This window comes from Borostomias antarcticus, assembly GCF_949987555.1.
Source record: "Borostomias antarcticus genome assembly, chromosome: 7".
Classification (NCBI taxonomy): Eukaryota; Metazoa; Chordata; class Actinopteri; order Stomiiformes; family Stomiidae; genus Borostomias; species Borostomias antarcticus.
This window is the reverse complement of record NC_140240.1, coordinates 1429666-1457617: the sequence shown is the minus strand read 5'-3', so window position 1 is coordinate 1457617 and position 27952 is coordinate 1429666. Positions and strand designations below refer to the sequence as shown.

General features: G+C 46.7%; 2 protein-coding genes across 4 annotated transcripts; both read left to right on the top strand.

Annotated features, from left to right (window-relative positions):
* The first annotated feature begins 15 nt into the window (after nt 1–15).
* On the top strand, nt 16–3355 carry cdk2 (cyclin dependent kinase 2). The gene is made up of 7 exons (XM_084440673.1): nt 16–317; nt 774–851; nt 1149–1269; nt 1651–1821; nt 2022–2123; nt 2218–2421; nt 2701–3355. Exons 1-7 carry the CDS (start codon nt 193–195, stop codon nt 2803–2805), a joined length of 906 nt encoding a protein of 301 aa, XP_084296799.1. The 5' UTR covers nt 16–192; the 3' UTR covers nt 2806–3355.
* A 311-nt stretch (nt 3356–3666) lies between these two features.
* sarnp (SAP domain containing ribonucleoprotein) lies at nt 3667–25294 on the top strand. 3 transcript variants are annotated; one of them, XM_084441149.1, is made up of 11 exons: nt 3667–3714; nt 4132–4231; nt 5087–5127; nt 5214–5278; nt 5743–5794; nt 5956–6029; nt 7176–7213; nt 7597–7622; nt 8167–8235; nt 24408–24494; nt 24922–25294. In XM_084441149.1, the coding sequence occupies exons 1-11, from the start codon at nt 3673–3675 to the stop codon at nt 24961–24963; spliced, it is 636 nt and encodes a 211-aa protein (XP_084297275.1). In that variant the 5' UTR covers nt 3667–3672; the 3' UTR covers nt 24964–25294. The 3 variants fall into 3 exon arrangements, with proteins under 3 accessions (XP_084297275.1, XP_084297274.1, XP_084297276.1); XM_084441148.1 differs by having other exon boundaries at nt 5081–5127; XM_084441150.1 differs by lacking the exon at nt 24408–24494 and having other exon boundaries at nt 5081–5127.
* The last annotated feature ends 2658 nt before the right edge of the window (nt 25295–27952 follow it).

Below are 27952 nucleotides of genomic sequence, written 5' to 3'. Positions count from 1 at the left end.
CACCCCGCTGGTTCTGGCGGGACGAGTCGTGAAAGCTACAACCCTACAAACTTTTCAACTGTGTGCTCATCAGACTAGAGGAGCTAGACAGACTGGACTAAGCTAACTAGCACTAGCTAGCTGACTCTTACTCTGTTTTCCATCGAGTTGTAGCTCAGCTAAGCTATCTATCTGCTTGCTAGCTGGCTCGTTATGTCTGATATGGAGTCATTTCAGAAAGTGGAGAAGATTGGTGAGGGGACGTACGGAGTGGTTTATAAAGCTAAGAACAAAGTAACGGGAGAGACAGTTGCCCTGAAGAAAATCAGACTAGACACGTAAGTGGTGCCCGACTTTGAGCTAGCTAGCTTAACCAGCTAGCACTAACAGCTAGCTAGGACTAATCTAATCTACATTTAATATCATGTAAACTGGCTAGCTAACTAATCAGCTAACTGAGTTCACATTAGCACTAGCTATCTTAGCACCCTAACGTTGTTAGCACACCTCAGCCAACCAGGACAGGTTGTTTTCTTCCCTGAGGCAGACAGTAGCTGGTCAGTAAACAGATAGATGGCCTTGCTAACTGTTAACGGGTCAATCATTATGTTTTTCCAAGTGTGCTAACTTTGAGAGAGGAGACAGATCTGTTAGCTAGATCACTGACTGTACTGTCCATCTTCTACTGTCCATCTTCTATTGTCCATCTTCTACTGTCCATCTTCTACTGTCCATCTTCTATTGTCCATCTTCTACTGTCCATCTTCTACTGTCCATCTTCTACTCCTTTGCAGGGAGACTGAGGGTGTACCAAGCACTGCCATCCGAGAAATCTCTCTCCTGAAAGAATTGAGCCACCCAAACATTGTCAAGTATGTATGTGGGACCCTAGATATTAGTTCTTATGTTGAATTGAATTGAATTGAAACCTTTATTGCCCCAGAGGGGAATTTGTTTAGCACACATCAAGCATACAGAAAACATTGAAATGTACGCCCATCACCAACACCACAATGTCACCAACCACCATCATCATCATCATCCTCACCAACATCATCGCATCAACATCATCAAAACTGCAACAGGCATCAACAGCTCTTGAATCAAAATGTTATTTTGATACCGTGTTTTTTTCTTCTCTGCGTAACCCTAATGCTGAAATCTTTCAGGCTACATGATGTCATCCACACTGAGAACAAGCTCTACTTGGTGTTTGAATTCCTTCACCAGGACCTCAAGAAGTTCATGGACTCGTCCTCTGTGACCGGAATCGCTCTACCTCTTGTTAAGGTAAGCGACACGGGACATGCAACATACAAACACATGCGTTGGTGGTCGGCGGTGGAATTCGTCCTCTGCGTTTCTCCGATCCAAGCTGTCCTCCTCCAGGGGCAGCCTTTTCAGTGGCGCCCGGGGACCAAGTCCAAGTGCTCAGTCCAAATCCTGGTCAGGGACCGGACTGAAGAGCATCTGTTTTTGTGCATGTTTTTCATATTTGGGCTCTATGTGAAGGGAACTTCACACAGAAAGGCCCAGGAGATAGCCCATGCAGGAATAGTAACCCACAGACTCTGTCTTTGCAACTGCTAGTGTGCTATAGCAGTACTGTATACTAATACAAACTATTTTGTGTCGTCTTTATGTTTAATGTGTGTTGACGTTTCTGTGCAGAGCTACCTGTTCCAGCTGCTGCAAGGTTTGGCCTTCTGCCACTCCCACAGAGTCCTGCACCGTGACCTGAAGCCCCAGAATCTGCTCATCAACGCCCAGGGAGAGATCAAGCTGGCCGACTTTGGCCTGGCTAGGGCCTTTGGGGTGCCTGTCCGCACTTACACCCATGAGGTGAAGCATTTGCATGCAAGGCCATTTGTTTTGTATTGCTGTGGAAAAGAAAGGCCTTTAGGACACCCACTTCTGCAATAGTTGATGAGGAGTGATCAGCTTCTAATGTCTTAGATATGTGACTGTTATGAATTACTCTCCCTTGAACTTCAGAAAACTGTGTTGTGCTATTTGGAAAATGATGTTGTCGTCTTTTTCAGGTGGTCACTCTTTGGTATCGGGCTCCAGAAATTCTCTTGGGCTGCAAATACTATTCTACAGCTGTAGACATCTGGAGTTTAGGCTGCATCTTTGCTGAAATGGTAATTCATCAAATGTTCTGCTTATTCTGTATTGCCTCTGGTTGTCGGAGGTGTTCTCTCTCCTCTTAAGACCTGTCCCTCCCTCCTCCCTCAGATCACCAGAAGAGCTCTGTTTCCAGGCGACTCAGAGATAGATCAGCTGTTCCGGATCTTTCGTACCCTGGGCACACCAGATGAAGCGGCCTGGCCCGGTGTCACCTCCATGCCGGACTACAAGCCCTCCTTCCCCAAGTGGGCCCGACAAGAGCTGTCCAAGGTGGTGCCGCCCCTGGATGAGGATGGGAGAGAGCTGCTGGGGGTGAGGACAACATTAACCCTGAAAATACAGTGACAACATTTCAAATATTAATTGGATTTTCCCTATAATACTAGAAAGCGCAGTTTCTCAGCTTTCAGCAAGTGTTGGAGTGAGGAATTTTTTATATTTGTTAGATATTTTTTTAATATTATTAAATATTTGTTAGATATTTTAAAATGTTGCCGGTGACGTGGTCGTATCGAAAGGGTTAACCAGTATGCTTTCAGATAGGGCTAGTACCTGTGAATTAATTTGGTGTATTTTCTTCTGTTCTTTCAGCAAATGCTGAACTATGACCCAAACAAGAGGATATCTGCCAAAAACGCACTTGTTCATCGATTCTTCCGCGACGTCACCATGCCAATGCCACACCTGCGACTCTGAGAGCCACTGGAGAGCCAACTCGATAAACCTCCAAGAGACCTGAGCAGCGGGACCACGCATACGCTGTTATTAGAACGGTCCGGAACACGGAGTGGCTCACAGGACAATTTTGGTGCCTTTCCACACGCCATTCCCGGAGACTAAACCAGCATTTTATTGATTAGATGTCCACTTAGGTGATCCTTGCTTAATATGGAGAATTAATTAGAAGACTCAATGGATTGTTTAAGCATGATCTGTATTGACTGTTTTTCAGGAGCAAGTGTACATACATGTGTGGGTGGATTTTTCCTCTGTTGATGTCTTCATCAGATCGTCTGTTGTTTGCATTATCAGGGTGGACAGTTTCAATTTGTTAAATTTGAATGAATGAGATGTTGCAACAGTTGGAATCTCCGAGGTACCATTCATGTCCTGGGATGTTATTATTAATCTGTTAATGTGATTAAGAAGTATTTATTTTTTGGAAGATACTCTTTGTGCTTTGATGTTTTCTAACTCCAGATTTTATCTAGGGTTCATTTTTAAATGTTCATTGATTATATATAAAACAAATGTGTTTGCATCCTTGTGTTATGCATTCTTCTCATTATAATGCCTAATTTTTATGGCAATGTTTATATCTTCATGTAAAGTTTTAGAAACGTATTGTACATTTGCAATAAACTTGTTTGCATCTTTTTCTTGTCGGTGAATACCATCTTGTAGAAACTTCACCTTTATATTATGATGAATCTTGTGTTCAATATGGCCAAACAGGAAGCAGCTGTAGTCACCTACCTATGGCACTAGATGGCAGCACCTTTTTACATTATCCCCTTTGCACAGTCCCAGTGTTCTTCCGTTTTGTTTGCGTTTGATTACAATATGTTCAAGATGGCTGACGTTGTGGAACTCCAGAAATTGAAGGTTAGAAATTTGATTTTCAAATGGTAAAAGTGTATTAAAATATGTAGTTGCGCAGTGTGCATAGGGGACCTATTCGGAAAACTAACGCTGTGCATTAAATCACAGTTTCCAAACCTCTGCTGTCTGAAAAACTAGACATATTCATAAATACAATGGGATGAGCTCGGGTCGGGTTAACGTTCATCTTGTTAGGATAAATCATATTAAATGTACATTCCTCTTCGACTTGCATATGGGCAATCTGAAGAACTTGACCAGTGATGGACGGGTACAGTGTTTTGGGACAGATTACCTGTCTTTAAAATAAACCAAGTTGTTGAATTAGAGCACCTATTGAAACGTGACTGATATGTTCCCTCTGAAGTTGGAGAAAAAAAGTTGTCCTTGTCTTTACCACTTGTCTGTTCCTACCTCCAGCTGGCTGAGCTCAAGCAGGAGTGTGCTGCCAGGGGTCTGGACGTGAAGGGGAACAAGAGTGATCTGATCGGCCGGTTGCAGGCTTACCTGGGAGAGCATGGTCAGTTACCTGGGGCCCTTGGAGAGCATGGTCAGTTACCTGGGTCCCTCGGAGAGCATGGTCAGTTACCTGGGTCCCTCGGAGAGCATGGTCAGTTACCTGGGTCCCTCGGAGAGCATGGTCAGTTACCTGGGGTCCTTGGAGAGCATGGTCAGTTACCCGGGTCCCTTGGAGAGCATGGTCAGTTACCTGGGTCCCTTGGAGAGCATGGTCAGTTACCTGGGTCCCTTGGAGAGCATAGTCAGTTACCTGGGGTCCTTGGAGAGCATGGTCAGTTACCTGGGGTCCTTGGAGAGCATGGTCAGTTACCTGGGTGCCTTGGAGAGCATGGTCAGTTACCTGGGTCCCTTGGAGAGCATGGTCAGTTACCTGGGTCCCTCGGAGAGCATGGTCAGTTACCTGGGTCCCTCGGAGAGCATGGTCAGTTACCTGGGTCCCTCGGAGACCATGGTCAGTTACCTGGGTCCCTCGGAGAGCATGGTCAGTTACCTGGGTTCCTCGGAAAGCATGGTCAGTTACCTGGGTCCCTCGGAGAGCATGGTCAGTTACCTGGGGTCCTTGGAGAGCATGGTCAGTTACCTGGGTCCCTCGGAGAGCATGGTCAGTTACCTGGGTCCCTTGGTCAGACAGTCGCTTTTACACTTCTTAAAATGTAATCTAGTAGAGTACGTAAGTAGAGAAGAGACAGTTTGTCCAATTAATCAGAAAATGATTGGTGATTGCAGTGTTTCAAGTGTCCAACAATAGTGTGTGTGTGTAGTTTCAGTCCGTGACAGATGTAGGATGTTGATGAGTGTCTTGTTCATACCGTCCTGCAGCTAGCTAATGTGATAATTTGATCATTTAAAGACGTAGATGAAGGGAACGAAGAGGAGGTCTTGGAGGAGTTTGCAGAGGTAAGCGTGTGTCATTTTACTACATCAAATCCAGTGATCATTGGGGGACAATATATGCTTACTGTGTCATTGGTTTGTATTTATAGGTTTCTTTCACTAAAGATGCGACCAGTCCACTCCATAAGGCAGACGAGAAAGCTTTACCCGAGAAGTCAGTAGCCTGTTCACTGTATAATATCACATCTATAATATCACTGTATAATATCACATCTATATCACATGGGGCGGCTGTGGCTCAGTGGTAGAGCGAGTCGTAGGGTCAGTGGTTCGAATCCCGCCTCCTCTTGTCCACATGTCAAAGTGTCCTTGACCATTACACTGGTCTCTCCAAGGCTAGCACCTTGCATGGCAGCTGCTGCCATTGGTGTGTGAATGTGTGTGCGAATGGGTGAATGAGCGGCCATTGCAAAGCGCTTTGGATAAAAGCGCTATATAAGTGCCGTCCATTTACCATTACCGTTTACCATCTACCTCAGGAAGTCTGGTCTGGCCAGCCTGGACCTGGCCTGCATTGTACAACTCTGACCAATAGAGGGCAGAATAGGTTTACCTCTGGGTACCACATCCACCACCCACATGATTCTATGCAGGAAGCTCATTTTTGTTTTCTTGCAGGGCTGAAGAGAAGAAAGTTGTGAAAATCAGTCCCCCTGCAACTGTTGATGAGGTATGTGTTCTAACGACGGGGACGAGCTCAAGCAGAGTATTTAAGCTTTCCATCAGCCTTTTGACAGATCCTGTATATTTGAATCTTGGAATAAGTGTGCAGGGATTGTTAAACTGTCCATAATGAGTGAGGTGATATGAACATGCTGGTGTTTCTTACAGAGACTTCACAAGAGGGCAGAGAGGTTCAACCTTCCTGCCAGCGCTGAGACCAAGAAGGAGGCCCGCGCTGCCAGGTAGGTACGCCTCCGGACACGACACTCCGCTACTCCAGCTCCCTGCTTCCTCAGCTCTGCTAGACCAGCTCCCTGCCTCCTCAGACCAGCTCCCTGCCTCCTCAGACCAGCTCCCTGCCTCCTCACCTCCACTAGACCAGCTCCCTGCCTCCTCAGACCAGCTCCCTGCCTCCTCAGCTCCACTAGACCAGCTCCCTGCCTCCTCAGCTCCGCTACTCCAGCTACTGCTTCCTCAGACCAGCTCCCTGCCTCCTCACCTCCACTAGACCAGCTCCCTGCCTCCTCAGCTCCACTAGACCAGCTCCCTGCCTCCTCAGACCAGCTCCCTGCCTCCTCAGCTCTGCTAGACCAGCTCCCTGCCTCCTCAGCTCCACTAGACCAGCTCCCTGCCTCCTCAGCTCCACTAGACCAGCTCCCTGCCTCCTCAGCTCCACTAGACCAGCTCCCTGCCTCCTCAGCTCCACTAGACCAGCTCCCTGCCTCCTCAGCTCCACTAGACCAGCTGACTGCTTCCTCAGACCAGCTCCCTGCTTCCTCAGACCAGCTCCCTGCTTCCTCAGCTCCACTAGACCAGCTGACTGCTTCCTCAGCTCCACTAGACCAGCTGACTGCTTCCTCCGCTCCACTAGACCAGCTGACTGCTTCCTCAGCTCTGCTAGACCAGCTGACTGCTTCCTCCGCTCCACTAGACCAGCTGACTGCTTCCTCAGCTCCACTAGACCAGCTGACTGCCTCCTCAGCTCCCATCAGATAGGGAAGAGCAGGCCATGTACAGCAGGGTGGACAGAAACAAAGGACTGGATACGATTAACTTAAGATCTGATGACCTGATCTGAACTTATGATATGTTATGATTAACTTAAGATCTGATTAACTGATCTGAACTTAGGTTATGATTAACTTAAGATCTGATTAACTGATCTGAACTCGGAATACGATTAACTTAAGATCTGATTAACTGATCTGAACTCAGGATAGGATTAACTTAACGATCTGTCATAGTCATAGTCACTTTTATATAAACACGCACCAAATGACAGCGGTTTAGGGCGCGCTGGGCGCGGACTCTAAAGAACAGAAACAGATCGGATTAATTAATGTGAACTCAGGATTTGATTAACTTAAGATCCATCCACTGTTGGGCAGGTTCGGCTTACCCATCACAACACCAAGCTCCACACAAGGTGAGGGGAAGTTTCGCTGACTCATCTGTGCCTGTCCTAGAAGAAATGTGCTCTAATATTATTATTGATATTATGTTATATATGTTATTATGTTATATATCATTCACTAATGTGTTATGTGGCCACCTAAATCAGTGACTTCTGGCCTGTACTCACCTTCCTACGGTAACGTAACATCACCTCATGTGGTGTTTGGATGAGCACCTACTGGTAGCCCAGCGTCAACAAATGAGTACTGCGCTTGAGCGTCTGGAAAAGTGATATATCATATTATTTGTGTTATTATATCTCTTCCTCATGCATTTAGTAAACCACCTTTAAGGAATGTGCTGTAAAAGATTCTCCTTATGCGTCGTTCACTAACGTGTTATATTCTTCTCCAGGCACGTCTGCCACCAGTAAGCCACCTGTGAGTACCTGTCTTTCTCCGTATCTCCGTATTGTGCCAACTGTCACTTGGAATGTGACTGACGTCTTGAGACTTCGCCTCATGATGAGCACAACTAGTTTTCAGCTGTGTAGTGCACTTAAGGTGGCTCTGTGTCTTTGAAGACGAGAGCCATTTCCCTCATATATTTCCCGATAGATACCCCCGTGTATGTGTACCACCCTGAAATGTAATTTAATGTAATGTATTGCCTTATAAATGTTCTTAGCCGGTAGACAAACATACTCCAGGAGCTTGCTCGATCGCCTTGTTGAGAGGGGTCAGGGAAGAATTTTTACAGCTCACTTATCTGGCCCCCGGGTGATTACTGTTTTTTTGCTTCCCTCTGGAATATGTAGAGAGTGGGTCGTATGCCCACCTCCCTTGTTCTCTGTAAAGCGCATTGTGTTGCCTCTGGGTATGAAATGCGCAATACAAATAAAGCTTTGATTGATTGATTGATATAATGGTGTCTATAGATGTGGGATCATTTTATAAACCTTCTCTACCCCCGCTGTGGCGTCAGGTCAACGTGGAAGCTCTGAAGAAGCGGGCGGAACGTTTCGGGATGAACGTCTCTTCCGTCTCTAAAAAGGTGAGCTCACTCCCACAATACAGGACATTGTCACACAGGAGTATGCTAGTGAATACAGGACACTCAGACAGGAGTATGCTAGTGAATACAGGACACTCAGACAGGAGTATGCTAGTGAATACAGGACACTCAGACAGGAGTATGCTAGTGAATACAGGACACTCAGACAGGAGTATGCTAGTGAATACAGGACACTCAGACAGGAGTATGCTAGTGAATACAGGACACTCAGACAGGAGTATGCTAGTGAATACAGGACACTCAGACAGGAGTATGCTAGTGAATACAGGACACTCAGACAGGAGTATGCTAGTGAATCAGATGGCCTGAGTTCAACCCAGCCACAGCAGAGCTCAAGTGCACTTGGATTTCTTCTCTGTAGACGTTTTCTTACATGTAGGTGGCTGCAGGAATCTGTAACAGCTTTGATAAACTACTTTATATAGTATTTTTTGCTGCTCCAAGTCTGTTTATTCATGGACACACATACGTACACTCACACTCACTCATCCCTCTTCTGATAGTGTTAGTGTATGATACTGTTAATGTATGGTAGTATCAATGTATGTGTTAATGTATGATAGTGTTAGTGTATGTGTTAATGTATAATACTATATATAATGTGTTAGTGTATGATAGTGGTGTTATTATAATATTGCTATATTATAATATAGTGTTAGTGTATGTGTTAGTATGTGTATAGTCTCACTGCTCAGCCCTCTATTGTGTTAATGTACAGTATATATGGTATACATATATATAATGTATGATACTGTTAGTATGTGTTAGTGTATAGTATAGTATAGTTTGTGTCTCAGAGCTCAGCCCTGTGTAGTGTTAGTATGTGTGTTAGTATGTGTATATTATAGTATACACTATAGTTAGTGTCTCCCTCTTCTGTACCCCTCACCGCTCTCTTTTCGACTCTTTTTCTCTTTGACTTGATTTTTTTTTTACACAACGGAAGCCTCGGTCCACAGGGGGCAGATATAATAGCCCCTGGTTGGGGGGTAAATGGCGTTACGAGTTTGCAGCGAGTGAGGAGCAAATTCAATTATGGCGGCAGGCAGGGCCTTTTCACTGGAGGGCTTTGTGTGCAGACGGAAGTGCCCGGCTCCGAACTCCAGGGGAGAGGGGCAACAATGCCTGTTGTGTAATGTCATCACAAGTCTCTCTCTCTCTCTCTCTATAACTAGTCTCTCCTTGTCCTCATCCTTGGCATGCACGTGTTCTCTCCCTCCGAAGGAGAAGGTGAAGAAGATAATTGGTTGAGGGAAAAGTGCTTCACACAGAGTTCAAACCTTTCGAGTCAAAAGCCACTAGGATTATGTTCACAGTGCTGTTATGGAATTAGGACGATGTCTTGTTGTGTTTTGTGTGTGTTGTGTCGTTCCTGTCTGATAAATGATGGAGGTTTGGTTTTGAAGAGTCAATGCCGAGAGTAAGTAGTACGCCGGAACACAATTGTAGATTAGACTCAAGATTTATTGAGTCCAACAGCAAACAGGATCCTGGGTCAGTCACAGAGACACACTCCATTCAGAGTATAACAGCAGACAGGATCCTGGGTCAGTCACAGATACACCATAGATTCAGTGACTCTGATCGGACCACCTAGCATTGAGTGTGTGCCATCTTTTATAGTCACGGTGTGGCCAGATTCTATACATACAGTAGTTCAGTCTCACGCCCTTATACATTCTGTGCATTAGTGCCTAGTTGGCTTTTACTGTTTGCACCTGGTCCTCTCTCTGTTCCTGGAGTCTGACCTATGTGTCCTGGCACTGGGAAGAGCTTAAGAACAAGAAAAATTGGGACTAGTCAGCATAAAACCTCATCAGTGTCTCTTCGTTTGCTTTACGGATGGAAGTACAGATTCAGCTTATTGTGTCAGTAATCAGCTTCAGCTGCGTTTGTTTCGATGCTCACTGCTATGATGTCGTGTTTCCTAACGGAGTAACTCCCAATATCATTTTTGAAGTGGCAGCCGTTTAGTGACGGTGGGTTTAGGATGGTAAATTGAGAGAGGTTCAGCACCTCACCTTTCTAATAGTGTGTTTACAAAAAAAGCGTGGTTGTTTTGTAGTACTATAGCATTGTTGTTTTGTAGTACTATAGCGTGGTTGTTTTGTAGTACTATAGCATGGTTGTTTTGTAGTACTATAGCGTGGTTGTTTTGTTGTACTATATGTACTGTAGCATGCAGTGGACATCAGTCCTGTTAGGCAGTCAATCTGTCAATTTGCAAAGAGCATATGAGGAATCATGTGTTTTGACCTTGATGTGAGGTAATCAATGAACCTGACTTAACCCTTACCTCACCCCTCCAACACATCTGAATCTCTCTCTTTGTGTTTGGGTTTCTGTGTTGTCGTCCCCCGGGCTAAGAGCTCTAAGCTGTGAGGGGAGGGTGTACATCAGATTTCGGTCAATACCTCCTCGCCCCCTGCTCAAAACCCACTGTCCTTCAGAAGCTTCCTCTGGTCAGGGATAATGGCCGCTGACAGGAGGGAGAAAGGCCCATGGCAGCCATGGTAATTGTTACAGAGAAGGGGGGGACTGTCACTCCGGCCACCCCCTCGAGAGAGAGAACGGACCCCAGGAGAGATGAGCTCGCTCTACCACCTCAGGACCATTGTGCTGGGGGGGGTGGCGTCTACGCAGGGCCAGGAAGGGCATGGCTGGAGAGCCGGCCGCCGCGGGCGCAGAGCCGGCCCTGGAGCCAGCAGGACACAGCATTGTTCAGCGGGGAGTTTCAGCGAAGGGAGCGCGGAGAATGAACGACCTCGCTCTACTTTCCAGCACCTTTGTGCTGTATTCAAACAGCTCTGGCTCTGTGCTGGGCCGGTGTGACGCACCGACACACTCATCAACGAGGAGGATCCGCTCGCTCCTCTGCTTACGTTTCGATGCGGCTAACCCGCTCCTTCTGATTAACGTTCGTTTGCGCTCTCGTCTTTTTTTAAAGGTTTTAATTATTGCCGCTGCGTTCTCGCTGCTCCGTCAATGGAACGCCACATTCCTCTCCTGCGAATAAGTGCTGTCTCACTCCAATTGAACCGGTTAAATGTGCAGGCCAGTGAATGGAGCCGCCTCAATAGGAGAAAATAAACAATTGCGTTGGTCCAGGAGTGCAGCAGGGGAGCCCGAAACGTGCTAAGATTCCCATGGAGACGTGCGCACTCAGGCCTCGCTGTTCGGACGAGGATCTCGTAAAGATCTTCAGCAGTAGATGATTTCTCCTTTCTTTTAACACAGTTTTTATTTGAGCAAGAGGGGGGTGGTGGATGTGGGGGTCACATACTCTTCTCACAAACACGCGCACACACACACACACATACAAACGCACACACACACAATTTGCTCCTCACTTGTCCAGTGCTAGCCCTCAGAAAAGCAGTCCATTGTTTGGGAGTGAAAGGCTCTTGTTTGAGCTGTGTAACTAAATCAAAGAGGCTGTGCTGCCTCTGTCCTCCAGACTGGGTCCATTGGGTTAGGGCTAGGACCACTGCCTCTCTCCTCCAGACTGGGTCCATTGGGTTAGGGCTAGGACCACGGCTTCTCTCCTCCAGACTGGGTCCATTGGGTTAGGGCTAGGACCACTGCCTCTGTCCTCCAGACTGGGTCCATTGGGTTAGGGCTAGGACCGCTGCCTCTCTCCTCCAGACTGGGTCCATTGGGTTAGGGCTAGGACCACTGCCTCTCTCCTCCAGACTGGGTCCATTGGGTTAGGGCTAGGACCGCTGCCTCTCTCCTCCAGACTGGGTCCATTGGGTTAGATCTAGGACCACTGCCTCTCTCCTCCAGACTGGGACCATTGGGTTAGGGCTAGGACCACTGCCTCTCTCCTCCACACTGGGTCCATTGGGTTAGGGCTAGGACCACTGCCTCTCTCCTCCAGACTGGGCCCATTGGGTTAGGGCTAGGACCACTGCCTCTCTCCTCCAGACTGGGACCATTGGGTTAGGACTAGGACCACTGCTTCTCTCCTCCAGACTGGGCCCATTGGGTTAGGGCTAGGACCACTGCCTCTCTCCTCCAGACTGGGTCCATTGGGTTAGGGCTAGGACCACTGCTTCTCTCCCCCAGACTGGGTCCATTGGGTTAGGGCTAGGACCACTGCTTCTCCTCCAGACTGGGACCATTGGGTTAGATCTAGGACCACTGCCTCTCTCCTCCAGACTGGGTCCATTGGGTTAGGGCTAGGACCACTGCCTCTCTCCTCCAGACTGGGTCCATTGGGTTAGGGCTAGGACCACTGCTTCTCTCCTCCAGACTGGGTCCATTGGGTTAGGACTAGGACCACTGGAGTGGCCGGGGTATTAACGGTGTCAGGACACCCCCACAACCCCCGGGCCACTCGCCCCCACGCACGATTACTTCCCTGGTCCAAGTTTAGGCTCCGCCCCTTCATTATCAGCATTTCTAAATCAATCCTTTTGAGAAAGAACAGTGCAGGAGGTTGGACAGTCATCCCATTAACAGGACTCTCGATTGCTTTAGAAAGGAGTTAAGTTATGGTTTCACTTTAGATTGACGGACAAAATGGTAGGTAGATTAAAGTGCTCTATTAAATTGTTTCTTGCTTTTTGGATTCATCGACTCAATATGTTGATCTTACTAGGTTGGGAAGCTTGGTTCCCGTAGGGTAGGGTTGGGGATGTCATTGTTGTGTGTGGGGGGGGGGGGGGGGGGGGTAGGGATGTTATCATTGTTAGGGGTAGGGGTAGGGATGTTTGTGTGTGTGTGTGTGGGGGAGAGGGGGGGTAGGGATGTTATAATTGTTAGGGGTAGGGTTAGGGATGTTGTCATTGTTAGGCGTAGGGTTAGGGATGTTGTCGTTGTGTGTGTGTGTGTGTGTGTGTGTGTGTGTGTGTGTGTGTGTGGGGGGGGGGGGGGGAGGGATGTTATCATTGTTAGGGGTAGGGTTAGGGTTGTTGTCATTGTTAGGGGTAGGGTTAGGGTTGTTGTCGTTGTGTGTGTGTGTGTGTGTGTTGGGGGGAGGGGGGGTAGGGTTGTTGTCATTGTTAGGGGTAGGGTTAGGGATGTTGTCATTGTTAGGGGTAGGGTTAGGGTTGTTGTCATTGTTAGGGGTAGGGTTAGGGATGTTGTCATTGTTAGGGGTAGGGTTAGGGTTGTTGTCATTGTTAGGGGTAGGGTTAGGGATGTTATCATTGTTGTGTGTGTGTGGGGGGGGGGGGGGGGCTAGGGATGTTGTCACTGTTAGGGGTAGGGTTAGGGATGTTGTTAGGGGTAGGGTTAGGGATGTTGTCACTGTTAGGGGTAGGGTTAGGGATGTTGTTAGGGGTAGGGTTAGGGATGTTGTTAGGGGTAGGGTTAGGGATGTTGTCATTGTTAGGGGAGGGTTAGGGATGTTGTCATTGTTGTGTGTGTGTGTGTGTGTGTGTGTGTGTGTGGAGGGGAGGGGGGGTAGGGATGTTATCATTGTTAGGGGTAGGGGTAGGGATGTTGTCATGTGTGTGTGTGTGGGGGGGGGGGGGGGGGCTAGGGACGTTATCATTGTTAAAGGGGGGGTTAGGGATGCTGTCATTGGTAGGGGTAGGGGTGATGTCATTGTTAGGGGTAGGGTCAGTCACGGTGCCTTTCTGAGAAGGCTGGTTCAGGGTTTAACATGGGCTCTTAGCCTCCACAACTTTTTCATTGAGCTTATTCAATCACCCCGCCCTCACCCACATGCACACTCTCCGACCCAACCCACGTGCACACTCTCTCACCCTGCATTCCAACAAGGCCCATGATGGAAATAAGATGTCAGCTTTTGTTGTGTCATCCTTGGCAGTTTTCGTTTAAGCAATAATGTGGGAATGAATTTGTTTCAGATACACTTGTCTTTAAAAAATAAAAAAATAAATAAAATCAACCAATCAGTCCTCGGTCAGTCTATGTTTTCTATTTTTTCTCTCTCTCTCACCCTCCCTCCTCTCTCCCTCACCCTCTCCCTCCCTCCCTCCCTCCCTTCCTCCCCTCCTCTACATCTTTCCCACCCCTCTTCCCTCCCTCTCTCTTTGTGATGTCATTGTGGAGGCCTCTGCCAGCTAACCTACTTTGCAGTCATGCAGGGATGTGAGAGAAGTCTTTTCGAACAGCGTTTGTTTATTCTTGTTTTAATTGGGTAACCCTTTAAGTAAGCTGATTCAGTAAGGCCCTTACACTCAATTACTCAGTCGCTGTTCATCTCCTATAGGTTTTCAATCATCTGTGGCAGTTAGACTTCTGCTGCCTCTGCAAAGTCCTGTACTACAATCGGGTCAGATCTGTGTGACATTATCCGGCTTTCTCTTATGTGTTGTGAAGTTGGCTACGAAATATAATTTTTCGATTTCATAGCGTAGCTTCCTATTGAAGCTAGCTCTATTCAGACAGCTGGTAGCATTGGGAAAATCTACTGTTTTCTGTAATGGACAAATTTCCCCCCCACAGGGATTATTAAAGTTCATATCTATGTAATATTGGTACTATTGTTAAAGATAGGCCTCAACCAGATGATTTGTTGCTGACATTATTTTCAACACGACAATTCCCCATTTTATATCGGCGCTCCACCCCCACACACACCCCCGCTGTAGTACAGTAGGATATTATTCAGCATTATGTAATGATGACTGTTGTGAGAATAGTTGGCTCTGCATGGTGAGGCCCTCGTCTCCTCTAGGTCTAATTTCCTTGCGGACTTTGTTGCAGGGTTAGTTACTCCACCTAGAGTCCAGTTTGGTCCTGGAGAGGCAAGCTGCCTTAATGAGGGGCCCCTGGGGAGGAGGGGGGAGGTGGGGGGCCGCTGACCCGCCCGTGGACCTGGCAGCGTCTGGGGAGGCCCGCATGGTCTGACGTGATTGTTTAAATGACTAATTAAGAAAGCATTATTGTTGCAGGAGTGCTGGCAGCTGGTGGCAGGGAGGTGATAGGGTGGAGGCCGAGGGAGAGGGCGGGACTTACAGACCCTTCAGCCAAGAAAGTCAATGATTCTTGGAATGAGGGTAGTTTCCTATTCACTCTTACAGTTGTAAATGAACGATTGTCTGATCAGAATAGTGCTCACTAGCGTCGTGTTTAGAACACTTCTCGCGGATCATTACCAGAGCTGCACTCTCGGATGTCCCGGTTCATAATTGGCCTCTACGCCAGAGGTACTAACAGAGTTTTAGGTCAGCTGTTAGCTCTCTGCCAGTAGCACGGAGAAGGGTTCCTATAGGATAACGAGCTCCTAATGGGTAACGAGCCTGAGAGAAAGTGATCGTTTAAGGTGATTAACAAACGCCCCCTTCTGATTTCGCCGGTTTTATAGAACCTGCCAGGCCCTTTGTCGCCAGGCTGTCCGGAGCGTTTCAAGCTGCCACCATTCCTGGGCTGTTAGGCTAAGTGTTGTTTGACTTCGCTGTGTGGACCCTCTCATATAAGGAGTGTTTAGGTCGGCAGGTCATAGGCTAGGGCCTCCCAACACCTGAGGGACACGGCACAGCGGGCAGGGCAGAGCGCGCCTGCAGAAGGCTGGAGCCTGACTCATTATGTGTGTGTGTGCGTGTGTGTGTGGTGTGTGTGTGTGTGTGTGTGTGTGTGTGTGTGTGTGCGCGTGTGTGTGTGTGTAAGGGTCAACGGATGGCTGTGTTGTTAGATGGCCATGTGAGTGAGGAGAGTGAGTGTGTGAGTTGTTGGTGTGAGAGGGACTGGTTGTTTTGGGGGAGAAAGGGGGATGCAGAGGTAGGGTTGATGAATGCATCGATGCTGGCATTTTGATAGGGGTAATTTTGTCCTGACAGGGCCCAGGCTCTCCCATGAATCACGGCCTGTCAGGGTTAGGGGCAGCTTGTCAGGCAGCGCTGAGACGGAGGGCAGCCCATTGTGGCGCTGACACCCACGCCAGGGGCCGAGGCTGCTGGAGGTCAAGTGTGACATCTCATTAGAACAATGTTGATTTAGTGGTTAGGGTTAGGGTGAGGTCCAACGCAACAGACCTCCTCCCCTGGGGAAGCGGGGGCACTGGGGTGGTGAGGGCCTGGGGGGGCATGGGGCTGGGGTGGTGAGAGGTTGGGGGGGGCGGGGGGGGCGGGGTGGTGAGGGGCAGGGGGGGCAGGGGGTTAGGGTTAGGGCATGAGGCTCTTGACAGAGTACTACTGCTCTTCATCGGTGAGGCAGTCAGCTGACAGCTAAATCAGCATCGCCCTTCCCCCCTCTCTACGTCCCACAACTACCATCTAAAATACATTTGATCAGACTTAAAGATAAAAGCCATTTTATTAGGTGGGCTATCTTGAGGGGGTGGGGGGGGGGGGGGGGGTCTGTGGTGGTGAAGCGGTCTAAGCTTTGGTTTTGGTGCAGCTGCCCACTGAGGACCATGGTTCGTGTCCTGGTCTCGTCAGATCCCAATATGGCGGGATCCCACAACGTTGTGGCATATTGGGCCGCCACTCCCAAGGGTGGTTAGTTTAATTTCAGCGCGGGGGTCCGACGCTCTACAGCGTGCGACGGACCCTCCACAGCAGCAACAGGGGACAATTGGACAATAGGTCAGGTGTGATTGGCTAACAAATTGGGTCAAAATGGGATGAAAATCGGAAAAAGAAAAAAAAAATTGGGCTAGTTTGCTAAATTCCCACTATTTCTTCTTTATTATTCTCTCCAAAACATTGCCACTTAACTACTCCATCATACTTTGTGCTAGAAACTTCATTCGGCGATCTATTCAGATATATTTTTTAAGTTTTTTTGTAATTTAAGTTTTATTATTAGTTTTTGTACCATTGAAATTGCTGGTGGAATGTTCAGTCACTTGGAGTTGTAGAGTGGTGGTAGTTGGTGATTTGAAAATATTCTCACATTTTGTAAACTACTGGAACTCAAATTTTAACAGCTCATACACATACATACAGTACACACATAACAAAATGTTCACACAATTGTGTTGATTGATACAATATAATTATCTAAGCTGTGTAATGTATAGTTTTCGGGTTATGACCACTTTTTTGACAACCATGCCACAAGAAAAATATTCTTACATTTTGTAAACTGCTGGCACTCCTGTTTTAACAGCTCATACACTTATACATCGGAATGTTTACACGATAATGCTGATTCATATAATGTAATTATCTAATGCCGGGCTAACACGACAGGATATTTGGGCCGATTTATCCCCAATTCACCCCTCCGGACAATCGGAGGAGAAATCTGGTCTGGAACGTTGGTCGGTACCAATATTCGGCCCAGATTATCTTGTAATGTGAGGGGTTTACAGATCCAATTTTACACTTAATATCAAACATGTTTGGTATTTCAGATTATTACGTCACTACCTTACAGGCGAGGCAGTACTGATGGGGCATTCCGTCTCTTTTTAGTGAGCCAGATCATTTGTCTCAGCTCAGCAATAAGAGCCGGCTCTTTCGGCTCTCAAACGGATCTTCATTTTACCACTTGTGCCTTTCATATTTAAGCCAAATTTAGCGCTGTTTTGACCTTTATCACTTAAATTATTCAATATAATTATACTAAACCTTAAAATTTAGAGGATAGCATAATTTTACATCATGTTTGGTATAAAAAGATTAAATGTGAAAACATCAAACACTATTACACATGTTTATTAAACGTCTTATTTATACAAATCACTCAATCAAACGGAACACACTTCCCAGCTCAATGTGGGAACATACATATAACTCAAACATATTATATCTCAAAATGTTCAGCTGGTTCCCAGGATTCCTTAGATGTAAATATCTAAGCTGTGGCATTTATACTTTTTGAGATAAAGCTGTCTGAAGCTGGTCAGGTTTTCCCATGCAAACAATTGATGGAATGTTCAGAGTGGCAGTTGGGATTTAAATTTGGGTGCATGAGCAGCCTCTCTTAAAGGTACAGACACCCTTTATGACTGTAGAATGATATTCCTACCTTTAGATAAAGTGTATACATGTAACTCTGAACACTATTGTTACCCCTTACACTATTAACTCTAACACTACTGTTAACCCTTACACTATTGTTAACTCTGGAGCGTCCGCCTCCCAAGCGGGAGAACCAGGTTCTAATCCCGCCCTGGGCATGCCGAAATGTGTGGGTTACACTAGCAGTAGTTGTATTAGTAGTTAAAGTAGTAGTAGCAGTAGTAGTATTTGGGAAGAGGAGCGAGGGGGAGAGGAGGGAGAGGTGGGAGGGGAGGAAGGAGCACCATCCCATAGTAGCAGTACCTCCGGCTGCGGCAGCTAGCCCACCTCACATTTTCTTCAGGAAATGTACTTTCTGGTTTTAAATATTGTTCATTCGTGACAGTTGAGTGGAAAAGTCCTTTTTATTTTTTAAGATATGACCCCCATCTCCTTGTCAGAATATCCATAACCTTTCCCCTTTGACCTCTGGGGTTGGATTTGTTCTCTGTAATGGCAAGATTAGTTCTGACAATCTGCAGCTTTCAGGTCAAGTGAAAAGTGTGTTCTGTGCTCCAGCTTGTAGAGAGACATGGCTGCATGTTAGCAGGGGGGCACATTGACTGTTTACCTTCATTTCTTATTTAGCTCACCCCCTGATTGGTGGGTTTTGGTCATTTTCCCCCTGATTGGTGGGTATTGGTCATTTCCCCTCTGATTGGTGGGTTTTGGTCATTTCCCCTCTGATTGGTGGGTTTTGGTCATCATCCAGGTGCTCCTGTGTTTTAGAGCTACTGTACAATTCCCAGGTGAAAAGGGAATGAAATGAAGTATTTTTTCATAGTCATCCGTGAGGTTAGGGTTTCACTGACTAATCCATGAGGTTGTTTTATAAGTATCGCCCTTAAAGGTCTAACTTGCATAAGGCGACAATTTATTTCAGTCAAACATATCTGCAGTCCATTCAATAGCATGTAGAGTGTTTTACATTAAATGTCTAATTAAACATTTTTGCAAGATGCCACCTAGCCATACAGTGTTTAATTAAATGAAAATATGATTATGCACAATTCCATCTTTTGCTACTCATTGCCTTATTTGGTTGTTGAGGATGACGTCAGTAAATACTGTAAATCAAAGGATATACCTGAACTGATTGGGCTCAATACCGTCACTTGCAAACAAAGAGTCCTGTCCCCTTTTTGTCCATTTGTACTCATCCCTAGATTCCACTAGTGTGCTGGTTGCCCGTGTACTGTGATAGGCTGAGCCACTTCTTCAGCCACCCTGCTTGACCTATCAACATAAAGCTGGCGCGCCTTATTACCTCACAGTTCCAATTACACAACCAAGACAGTCACTGCCACTGCTACACAGTCAAATCTATCACCACCACCTAAATCATCCTCTTCCTGCTCAAGCTTGAATTTGAGAGGGGTGCCACTGATGACGCCCCTCCAGATGTGCTAGCTGATCACTGCTGGTCCCTCTGCCGGCCTCTCACAAAAGACAATTAAGGAGCCCTTATGGCATCACGCCATCATGCATATTTTAATCTGAATTGAAGGAAAGCAATGAGCCAAATTAATTTATCGTTCCTGAGAATGAATGATTGAGTGAATTACTGAATCCCTAGCTTTGGTCATTTATCATTCACCACAAGGCTCTATACACATTTGAAGGACCATCATTTACATGTGTGGTTTGAATGAGGCTGGGCTGACCCGTTTTTTGTGTATTTAAATCCAAAACACACACTCCCCCCCCCCCCCCCACACACACTAAAGCAGGCCTACAGATATACACACACACGCACTGAAGTATGCCAGCAGATACACTCATACTGAGGTAGACCTACAGATACACACACACACACACTCACACACATATTGAAGTAGGCCTGCAGATACACACACACGCACACACACACTGAGGTAGGCCTACAGATACATACACGCACGCGCGCGCACACACACACACACTGAGGTAGGCCTGCAGAGGGCCATCTGTCCACTCTAACCATACAGATCTAAATACAATGAAGGCTTCTTGACATGTCACATAATTAAATGTCCCTCAGAATACCTAATGTCAATCTCCCTCTGACAAAGGGAAACAGAGATACTGCGCATCCAGTTCATCTCACTGTCAATCTGTCAGCACCAGAAATAAAAATAAGTCTATTTCTGTTGCAAGCCTTTGGTCCAAAGAAACGATGACTTTATCACCGTGCATTTGAAGAGCTTAAAATGTCGACTCATATCTGACCAACCCCCTGAATTTCAGCTGAGAATTATATTTTTATGATGGTCCATGGTCTATTTTTGTGGTCTCTGGGTTTTGACTCATTAGTCTGAATAATAACTGTCACTAATTCAAGCTGTTCTAGAATGGCTTTGTGAATAGAGAAAGAGGGAGAGCGAGAGAGAGAGAGAGAGAGAGGAGAGAGAGAGAGGATAGAGAGAGAGAGGAGAGAGAGAGAGGATAGAGAGGCCTGAGAGATTAACTCCAGTGAGCTCACTCCATGAGGCCCAGGAATGGCTGAATATTGTTCTAGGGGTGGAGAGATGGGGGGGGGGCACGCTGAAAACCCCACTGCAGCCAGAGAAATGAACTTGATGATCTCGAGGAGGGGGGTGGGGGTTCGGGGGGGGGGAGATCGCCATTCCCTGCTCCTGACAATCAAAATTAGATTGGCCAGCACTGTGTCAACACTAGCTTCAGCTTAAGGCATGACAGGGGCGGGCAGAAGGGACAACCCCCTGTGGGGTTTTGAGAGTTTGCCATGTGAACTATGGAGACCCCACAGTGCCTTTCACTGACTGTGGAGGCCGCAAAGAAATCCTCTCTTTCATAGGCCAGCACAGTAACCAACCACAACACTTCCCAAGCCCTATAGCTGGGGACTATTATAGCTAAACACTTTATTGTTGCTGCTTTCCTGCGGTATGTTCAAGACACTGACCAGGGCAGCTGAAGAGCAAACTCTAGAGCTACACTCTTAAAGTTAAGCTGTGAAATGTTGCATTTGTGCTGCTCATAGGTTAAGTGTTGCATGATAGATATATTCACTGGTTTTAGTTAATTTAACCATGCAATATTAGCTAATTTTCAGTTAACACAGCATTTGATCACAAGTCCCCTTTTCTGAACTTCAAATCAGTCCATATTAGTGTCAGAAGGTCTAGCGTGAGACCTGCTTTCCCAAAGCCCTGTCACTCCTCCACCTGTTTCTGGGATGAGGACTAGGATGGAGCCGAACTCAGGGGTTGTTTTTGGAGTTTTAACCAGTGACCTGGAATGGTTCAGTTTGTTCATGTTGTCAATCTCTTGCCAGAACACAGTGTGTGGAAAGCTCACTCTGTCCTCGCATAACCTTCAAATTCTTCACCAAGCCAATACGATTTTCAGTGTTTTATTCGAAAATTTGAGTCAGGAGTTTTATTCCTGTACGTCAAACCGTTTAAGACCTTTCTAGTCATTATTTAAAAGCTAGAGTTCTTAGATAGGACAGTTACTCGCCACAGTCACCAGTATTCTGCTTTTACTAGTAACCATTAAAGAAGGTCCAGTGTGTGATGTGCGATACCTGCTGACTGCAAAGGGTTATGGTTCGAGGGTTTGGGTAAAGTCCACACATGCCCAGTTCGATCCCAGCTCCCGGCAGTGTGCTGAGTGTGTCCTTGAGCAAGACACTGAACCCCAGATTGAACCCCAAGACACTGAACCCCAGATTGAACCCCAAGACACTGAACCCCAGATTGAACCCCAAGACACTGAACCCCAGATTGCTTCCAAGCAGCACAGTTGCTCAGTACGTTAGACTGTTACCTCACGGCAAGAAGGTCTTGGGCCTTTCTGTGCAGAGTTTGCATGTTCTCCCTGTCTTCGCTAGTGATTCCCCCTTAAAGAATCCAATACCAAAAACATGCAGAAGAACAGATTGCTCACACTGTTTGTCCCTGACAATGACGGTCAGGAGCACCTGATTGGCCCCCAGGCGCGGCCCATGCCTACTGGCTGCTCCTGGCTGCCCTTGGGGGAAGGACAACAGGATGGGTTAAGAGCAGGAGAAGAATTTCATTGGTGGATGCTCCTGTCACTCAAGTGTGTTTCAGCGTCGCCGTCTCCCTGCACCGTGTCATCACTGTGTGACGAATAAGATGTTTGTTTGTTGGGAGGAAGTTATGTTTTTGGTGGCGTTTTTCTGTCCGTTTGTCTGCTGGTCTGGCTGGTAGTCAGCAGGATTACACTATGATGAGACTTGGTGGAGGGGTGAAGCATGGGCCAAGGAAGAACCCATACAATTTTGGAGCGGATCCAAATCACGGGGCATATCCACAAATTATTTTTCATTTTCGATAACATTACCAGATCAGACCAGACCGGGACATGCTTCATGGCCGCGCCCCTTTTGGGTGGATAGAAAACCTCAGATAAATGCAATTTGATGTTTAGCTGAGAATTATGACGTTTGACCTGCTTTGTTTTTGACCTGCTAGTAATTCTTTTTCTACCTTGCCTGAACCTGAGTGTTCGTGATACCGTAATAAATTATAGCTGCTGAGCAGCAGTGAGTCAGAGGAAGAAAAAGGAGATTAGACAAATGAATACATGAGGGTCGGTCAGCAGAAAAGTTAATTGGGAAACAGTCTGTGATTTTAAAAAGGCCTCCGCACAGAATTTAAGCATTTAATCCAAATAATATCAACTGAAACAAGTGCCCCTTTAACTTAGGTTCTGCAAAAAAAAAAGTTCAAACTTCCCTCACACGAGGCCTGTGGCCAGCTCTCTGTCCAGAGCTCTATTAAGATGCAGCAAATCTTCCCACAGTCTTTGTTCTTCAGCACTGGGTCTTAATTATACACAAAATATAAATATGAATTATGAAATATGATGAGCTCATACAACCACTGAGTCTTTTGTGGCAAACATCACATGCGCGCACACACACACACACACACACACACACACACACACACACACACACACACACACAGTGTCATGATCTCAGTCAGCAGCGGCACAGCGTCTCCACTCCTGTGGCGCCGTAATAACTAATCTTAATTTAATGTTGCCTGAATGTCTGCCCTTAAAAGTTGGCTAGCTAGCTAAGATAGCAGTAGACAAGCTCAAGCACAAATTGGTGCATAAATATTCACCAGACTGCAGGAAATTAAGAGTTTGACACTCAAACCTTCCTCGGGCAAGCACCCCATTAGTGTGGAGGTAGCTGAATTAGCTACCTATTATGTTCATCAACGGAAACTAGTGGCTGCTTTGTGTAGGCCGACAGTGAGCTATCAATGTCAAAAGTAACTAGAAATGCTGCTCAGAGAGCACAGTCCTCCTTCCCTGAATGCATTTTGTGGCGCCAACTCTGTGGCGCCCCCCTCAGGCCCCCCTGAGTTTTGTTTACATTCGTTGAGTCGGATCTGCTACAAAATTCCATGGGTTTTAAGGTGGCCCATGATACACCCATCCACCGAGTTTCATGAAAATCGGTTTTGGTAGTTTTTGCCTAATCAAAATCATGAATGTAGGTGAATGGCCAGTCCGGCTGTGTTTGGGCTGCCCGTGGACCTGACCCGTGCTTCAGATCCGCTCCAAAATTTAATGGGTTTTAATTTGGACCATGCTACACCCTTCCACCAAGTTTTGTGAAAATCCAGTCCAGTTGTTTTTGCATAATCCTGCTAACAAACACACACACACACACGCATGCCACCGAAAAACATAACCTCTCTGTGCTGTCGCTGGGGCGGAGGTAAGGAAGCTAGCTAGCATAGCTATGTTATAGACTAACTTAGTAGGGCTATGTTAGGCTAACAGCGCTAGCTATGTCTAGCTGTCTTTGATAGCAATGTCTAGTGTGTTTCTGCTGTAGCTTCAAAAAATGCAAGCGCTACTCTACTAGATTCAACGATGACCAAGAAACTACTACTATATTATTAACTATAGGCTGAGGTGAAACCTTTACTAGGAAGCTAGGTGAAAAAAATGACTGCAAAGAAAAACCTTTCAGGAAATCGATTCAGCGAGTTAGCATTCATAGGTGAACTGACTCATGACTTCTGTCACTGGCCCGAATGGGACTGACCAATCAACTTGCCCGACATACCTTTTACTGGCCACGGTCCTTCGGGTCATTGCTGATGTTGAACCCTGAGTTGATGTTAAAAAGTTTCCCATAATTCCATATTACTTCATGCTGCGTTTCAGGTGGAGTGTTGATGTTGGTGGGATTGTTTGCATGCCTTCTTATCTTTGTCTGCTATGGTCTTGCAGGTTGAAGAAGATGAGAAGTTGAAGAAGAGGAAGGAGAGATTTGGTATTTTGACCGGCGCTGCGTCGGTGGGGGCTGAGGATAGTGAGGTACAAAAGGTTTTGTTTTCATGTTCCTGGTCTGTGACCTGTTGTTGCCAAAAGAGAGATGTCCGACTGACTCCCAAGTGATCAAACACTGCTGTGAAAGGCATTCAAAATAAGTGAACAGAATGTTCAGTGTTGTGTGTTGAAAGCAAGAGGGGTGGGAATGGTATTACAACGTTCTGAAAGTTGTCATTAGATTATTATAGATGTTCTACTTGTGAGACCATAAAGGAAGCATACTTTCTCACCTCAGTTTGAGTTCATGCTAAAATCGCTAAAGTCAAGGCTAATGTGTTAAGTTAACAGTGTACTAATTCAACTAATTATCATAACTTATTACCTTACCGTAGAAGCCATGTATACACCATTGATGACAGCATCTCTGGATCAGTGATCAATGTTACAAAACATTTTCTTTTTCTGATTTCAGGCTAAGAAGCGGAAACGAGCTGAACGATTTGGAAATGTTTGATCCATAATAAAAGAAAAGTTATTTCATTGTTTACTTTTTTAAGATTTCTGTTGTATTTTCAAACACGTTTTGGTGACACTTTGTAGTATGGTCTTACTAAGTATATCCAAATGTTATTAAAAATGTCACTACTTTGTGGTAAAGTTTTCATGACACAAGATTGTTGTATTTATATACATGTCAAATGAGTAACTAGGAATAATGATCCAACATTATACTATATAAGGCCATATTTCAGATAGTGCTATGTTTATGTTTTTTACACAGTGTGGATAAACCCACACCTGGTGTTATTTACACTAACAACGTCAATTAAAGATCTTTAATGTCATGTGTCCTATTAATCTGTTAAGTAGCCTCATTACTTTTTTGAAATACTATCGAAGTTCTTCTAATTCTGTTAATTTGGAGTGAACCTGAACTTGGTTGTAACATACTGTAGATCAGTTCCCACGTGGTACCAATGTCGTAATACTCAGACAGAGATAAACACAACATTCATTTCAGACCTGTCAAAACTTTTTTAAATGATAAATTCATCATCAATAATCTTTTTGGGGGAAAGTAATATTTTTTATTCTGCATCTTTCTAAAAGCTCTGTGGAGGTATTCTTTTTTTCTTATTTTTTTTAAATTTAATTTAAATGATTCATCATCATAGAAATGTTATCTATAGCACATTTAATGTAAAAAAAAATATATATATATATATATATTTTTTTTTTTATAAATATAAATATTTTTATATATATATATATATATTTATATATATATAAATTAACAGAAACTACAGTATATATCCCCAGTATATTCCATCCCATTGGGGTAGTGGTACCTGTGAGAGGAGCCCCTCCAGGGTAGAAGGGCAGGTATGCTGTCTGTGAGGGGGGAGGAGCCCCTCCAGGGTAGAAGGGCAGGTATGCTGTCTGTCTGAGGGGGGAGAGGAGCCCCTCCAGGGTAGAAGGGCAGGTATGCTGTCTGAGGGGGGAGAGGAGCCCCCCCAGGGTAGAAGGGCAGGTATGCTGTCTGAGGGGGGAGAGGAGCCCCCCCAGGGTAGAAGGGCAGGTATGCTGTCTGTCTGAGGGGGGAGAGGAGCCCCCCCAGGGTAGAAGGGCAGGTATGCTGTCTGAGGGGGGAGAGGAGCCCCCCCAGGGTAGAAGGGCAGGTATGCTGTCTGTCTGAGGGGGGAGAGGAGCCCCTCCAGGGTAGAAGGGCAGGTATGCTGTCTGTCTGAGGGGGGAGAGGAGCCCCTCCAGGGTAGAAGGGCAGGTGTGCTGTCTGAGGGGGGAGAGGAGCCCCTCCAGGGTAGAAGGGCAGGTATGCTGTCTGAGGGGGGAGAGGAGCCCCTCCAGGGTAGAAGGGCAGGTATGCTGTCTGAGGGGGGAGAGGAGCCCCTCCAGGGTAGAAGGGCAGGTATGCTGTCTGAGGGGGGAGAGGAGCCCCTCCAGGGTAGAAGGGCAGGTATGCTGTCTGAGGGGGGAGAGGAGCCCCTCCAGGGTAGAAGGGCAGGTATGCTGTCTGTCTGAGGGGGGAGAGGAGCCCCTCCAGGGTAGAAGGGCAGGTGTGCTGTCTGAGGGGGGAGAGGAGCCCCTCCAGGGTAGAAGGGCAGGTATGCTGTCTGTCTGAGGGGGGAGAGGAGCCCCTCCAGGGTAGAAGGGCAGGTATGCTGTCTGTCTGAGGGGGGAGAGGAGCCCCTCCAGGGTAGAAGGGCAGGTATGCTGTCTGTCTGAGGGGGGAGAGGAGCCCCTCCAGGGTAGAAAGGCAGGTATGCTGTCTGTGAGGGGGGAGAGGAGCCCCTCCAGGGTAGAAGGGCAGGTATGCTGTCTGTCTGAGGGGGGAGAGGAGCCCCTCCAGGGTAGAAGGGCAGGTATGCTGTCTGAGGGGGGAGAGGAGCCCCTCCAGGGTAGAAGGGCAGGTATGCTGTCTGAGGGGGGAGAGGAGCCCCTCCAGGGTAGAAGGGCAGGTATGCTGTCTGTCTGAGGGGGGAGAGGAGCCCCTCCAGGGTAGAAGGGCAGGTATGCTGTCTGTCTGAGGGGGGAGAGGAGCCCCTCCAGGGTAGAAGGGCAGGTATGCTGTCTGTCTGAGGGGGGAGAGGAGCCCCTCCAGGGTAGAAAGGCAGGTATGCTGTCTGTCTGAGGGGGGACAGCAGAGCAACAAGCCCCAGCAATGCTCAGCATGACCCTGGATCAGCGCTTAGCAGCCTATCTGTCGGTGGTTCTCTGTTGAACCAGGTGCTGTGGTAGTTATTGCATGAAGTGACACGCTGTAACGTGCAGGTGTGCCAAACCAGATCATTATTTATTCCCATTGTAACCAATGTCCCACTAAATAAAATGTTTTATTATTGTTATCTTGTTAATACTACTAGTCATTTAGCAGATAATATGATCTACCTATTTACCCTTTTTTTCCTTGTGGTAGGGTTTGTTTTGAAGTGGTTGTATGACTAGTCAATATCCTACACTCCCCATGGCTCAGGGTTCAGTATCATGGCTCAGGGTTCAGTACCCTACACTCCCCATGGCTCAGGGTTCAGTCTCCTACACTCCCCATGACTCAGGGTTCAGTATCATGGCTCAGGGTTGAGTATCCTACACTCCCCATGGCTCAGGGTTCAGTACCCTACACTCCCCATGACTCAGGGTTCAGTATCCTACACTCCCCATGGCTCAGGGTTCAGTATCCTACACTCCCCATGGCTCAGGGTTCAGGGTTCAGTACCCTACACTCCCCATGGCTCAGGGTTGAGTATCCTACACTCCCCATGGCTCAGGGTTCAGTATCATGGCTCAGGGTTCAGTATCCTACACTCCCCATGGCTCAGGGTTCAGTATCATGGCTCAGGGTTCAGTATCCTACACTCCCCATGACTCAGGGTTCAGTATCCTACACTCCCCATGACTCAGGGTTCAGTATCCTACACTCCCCATGACTCAGGGTTCAGTACCCTACACTCCCCATGGCTCAGGGTTCAGTATCCTACACTCCC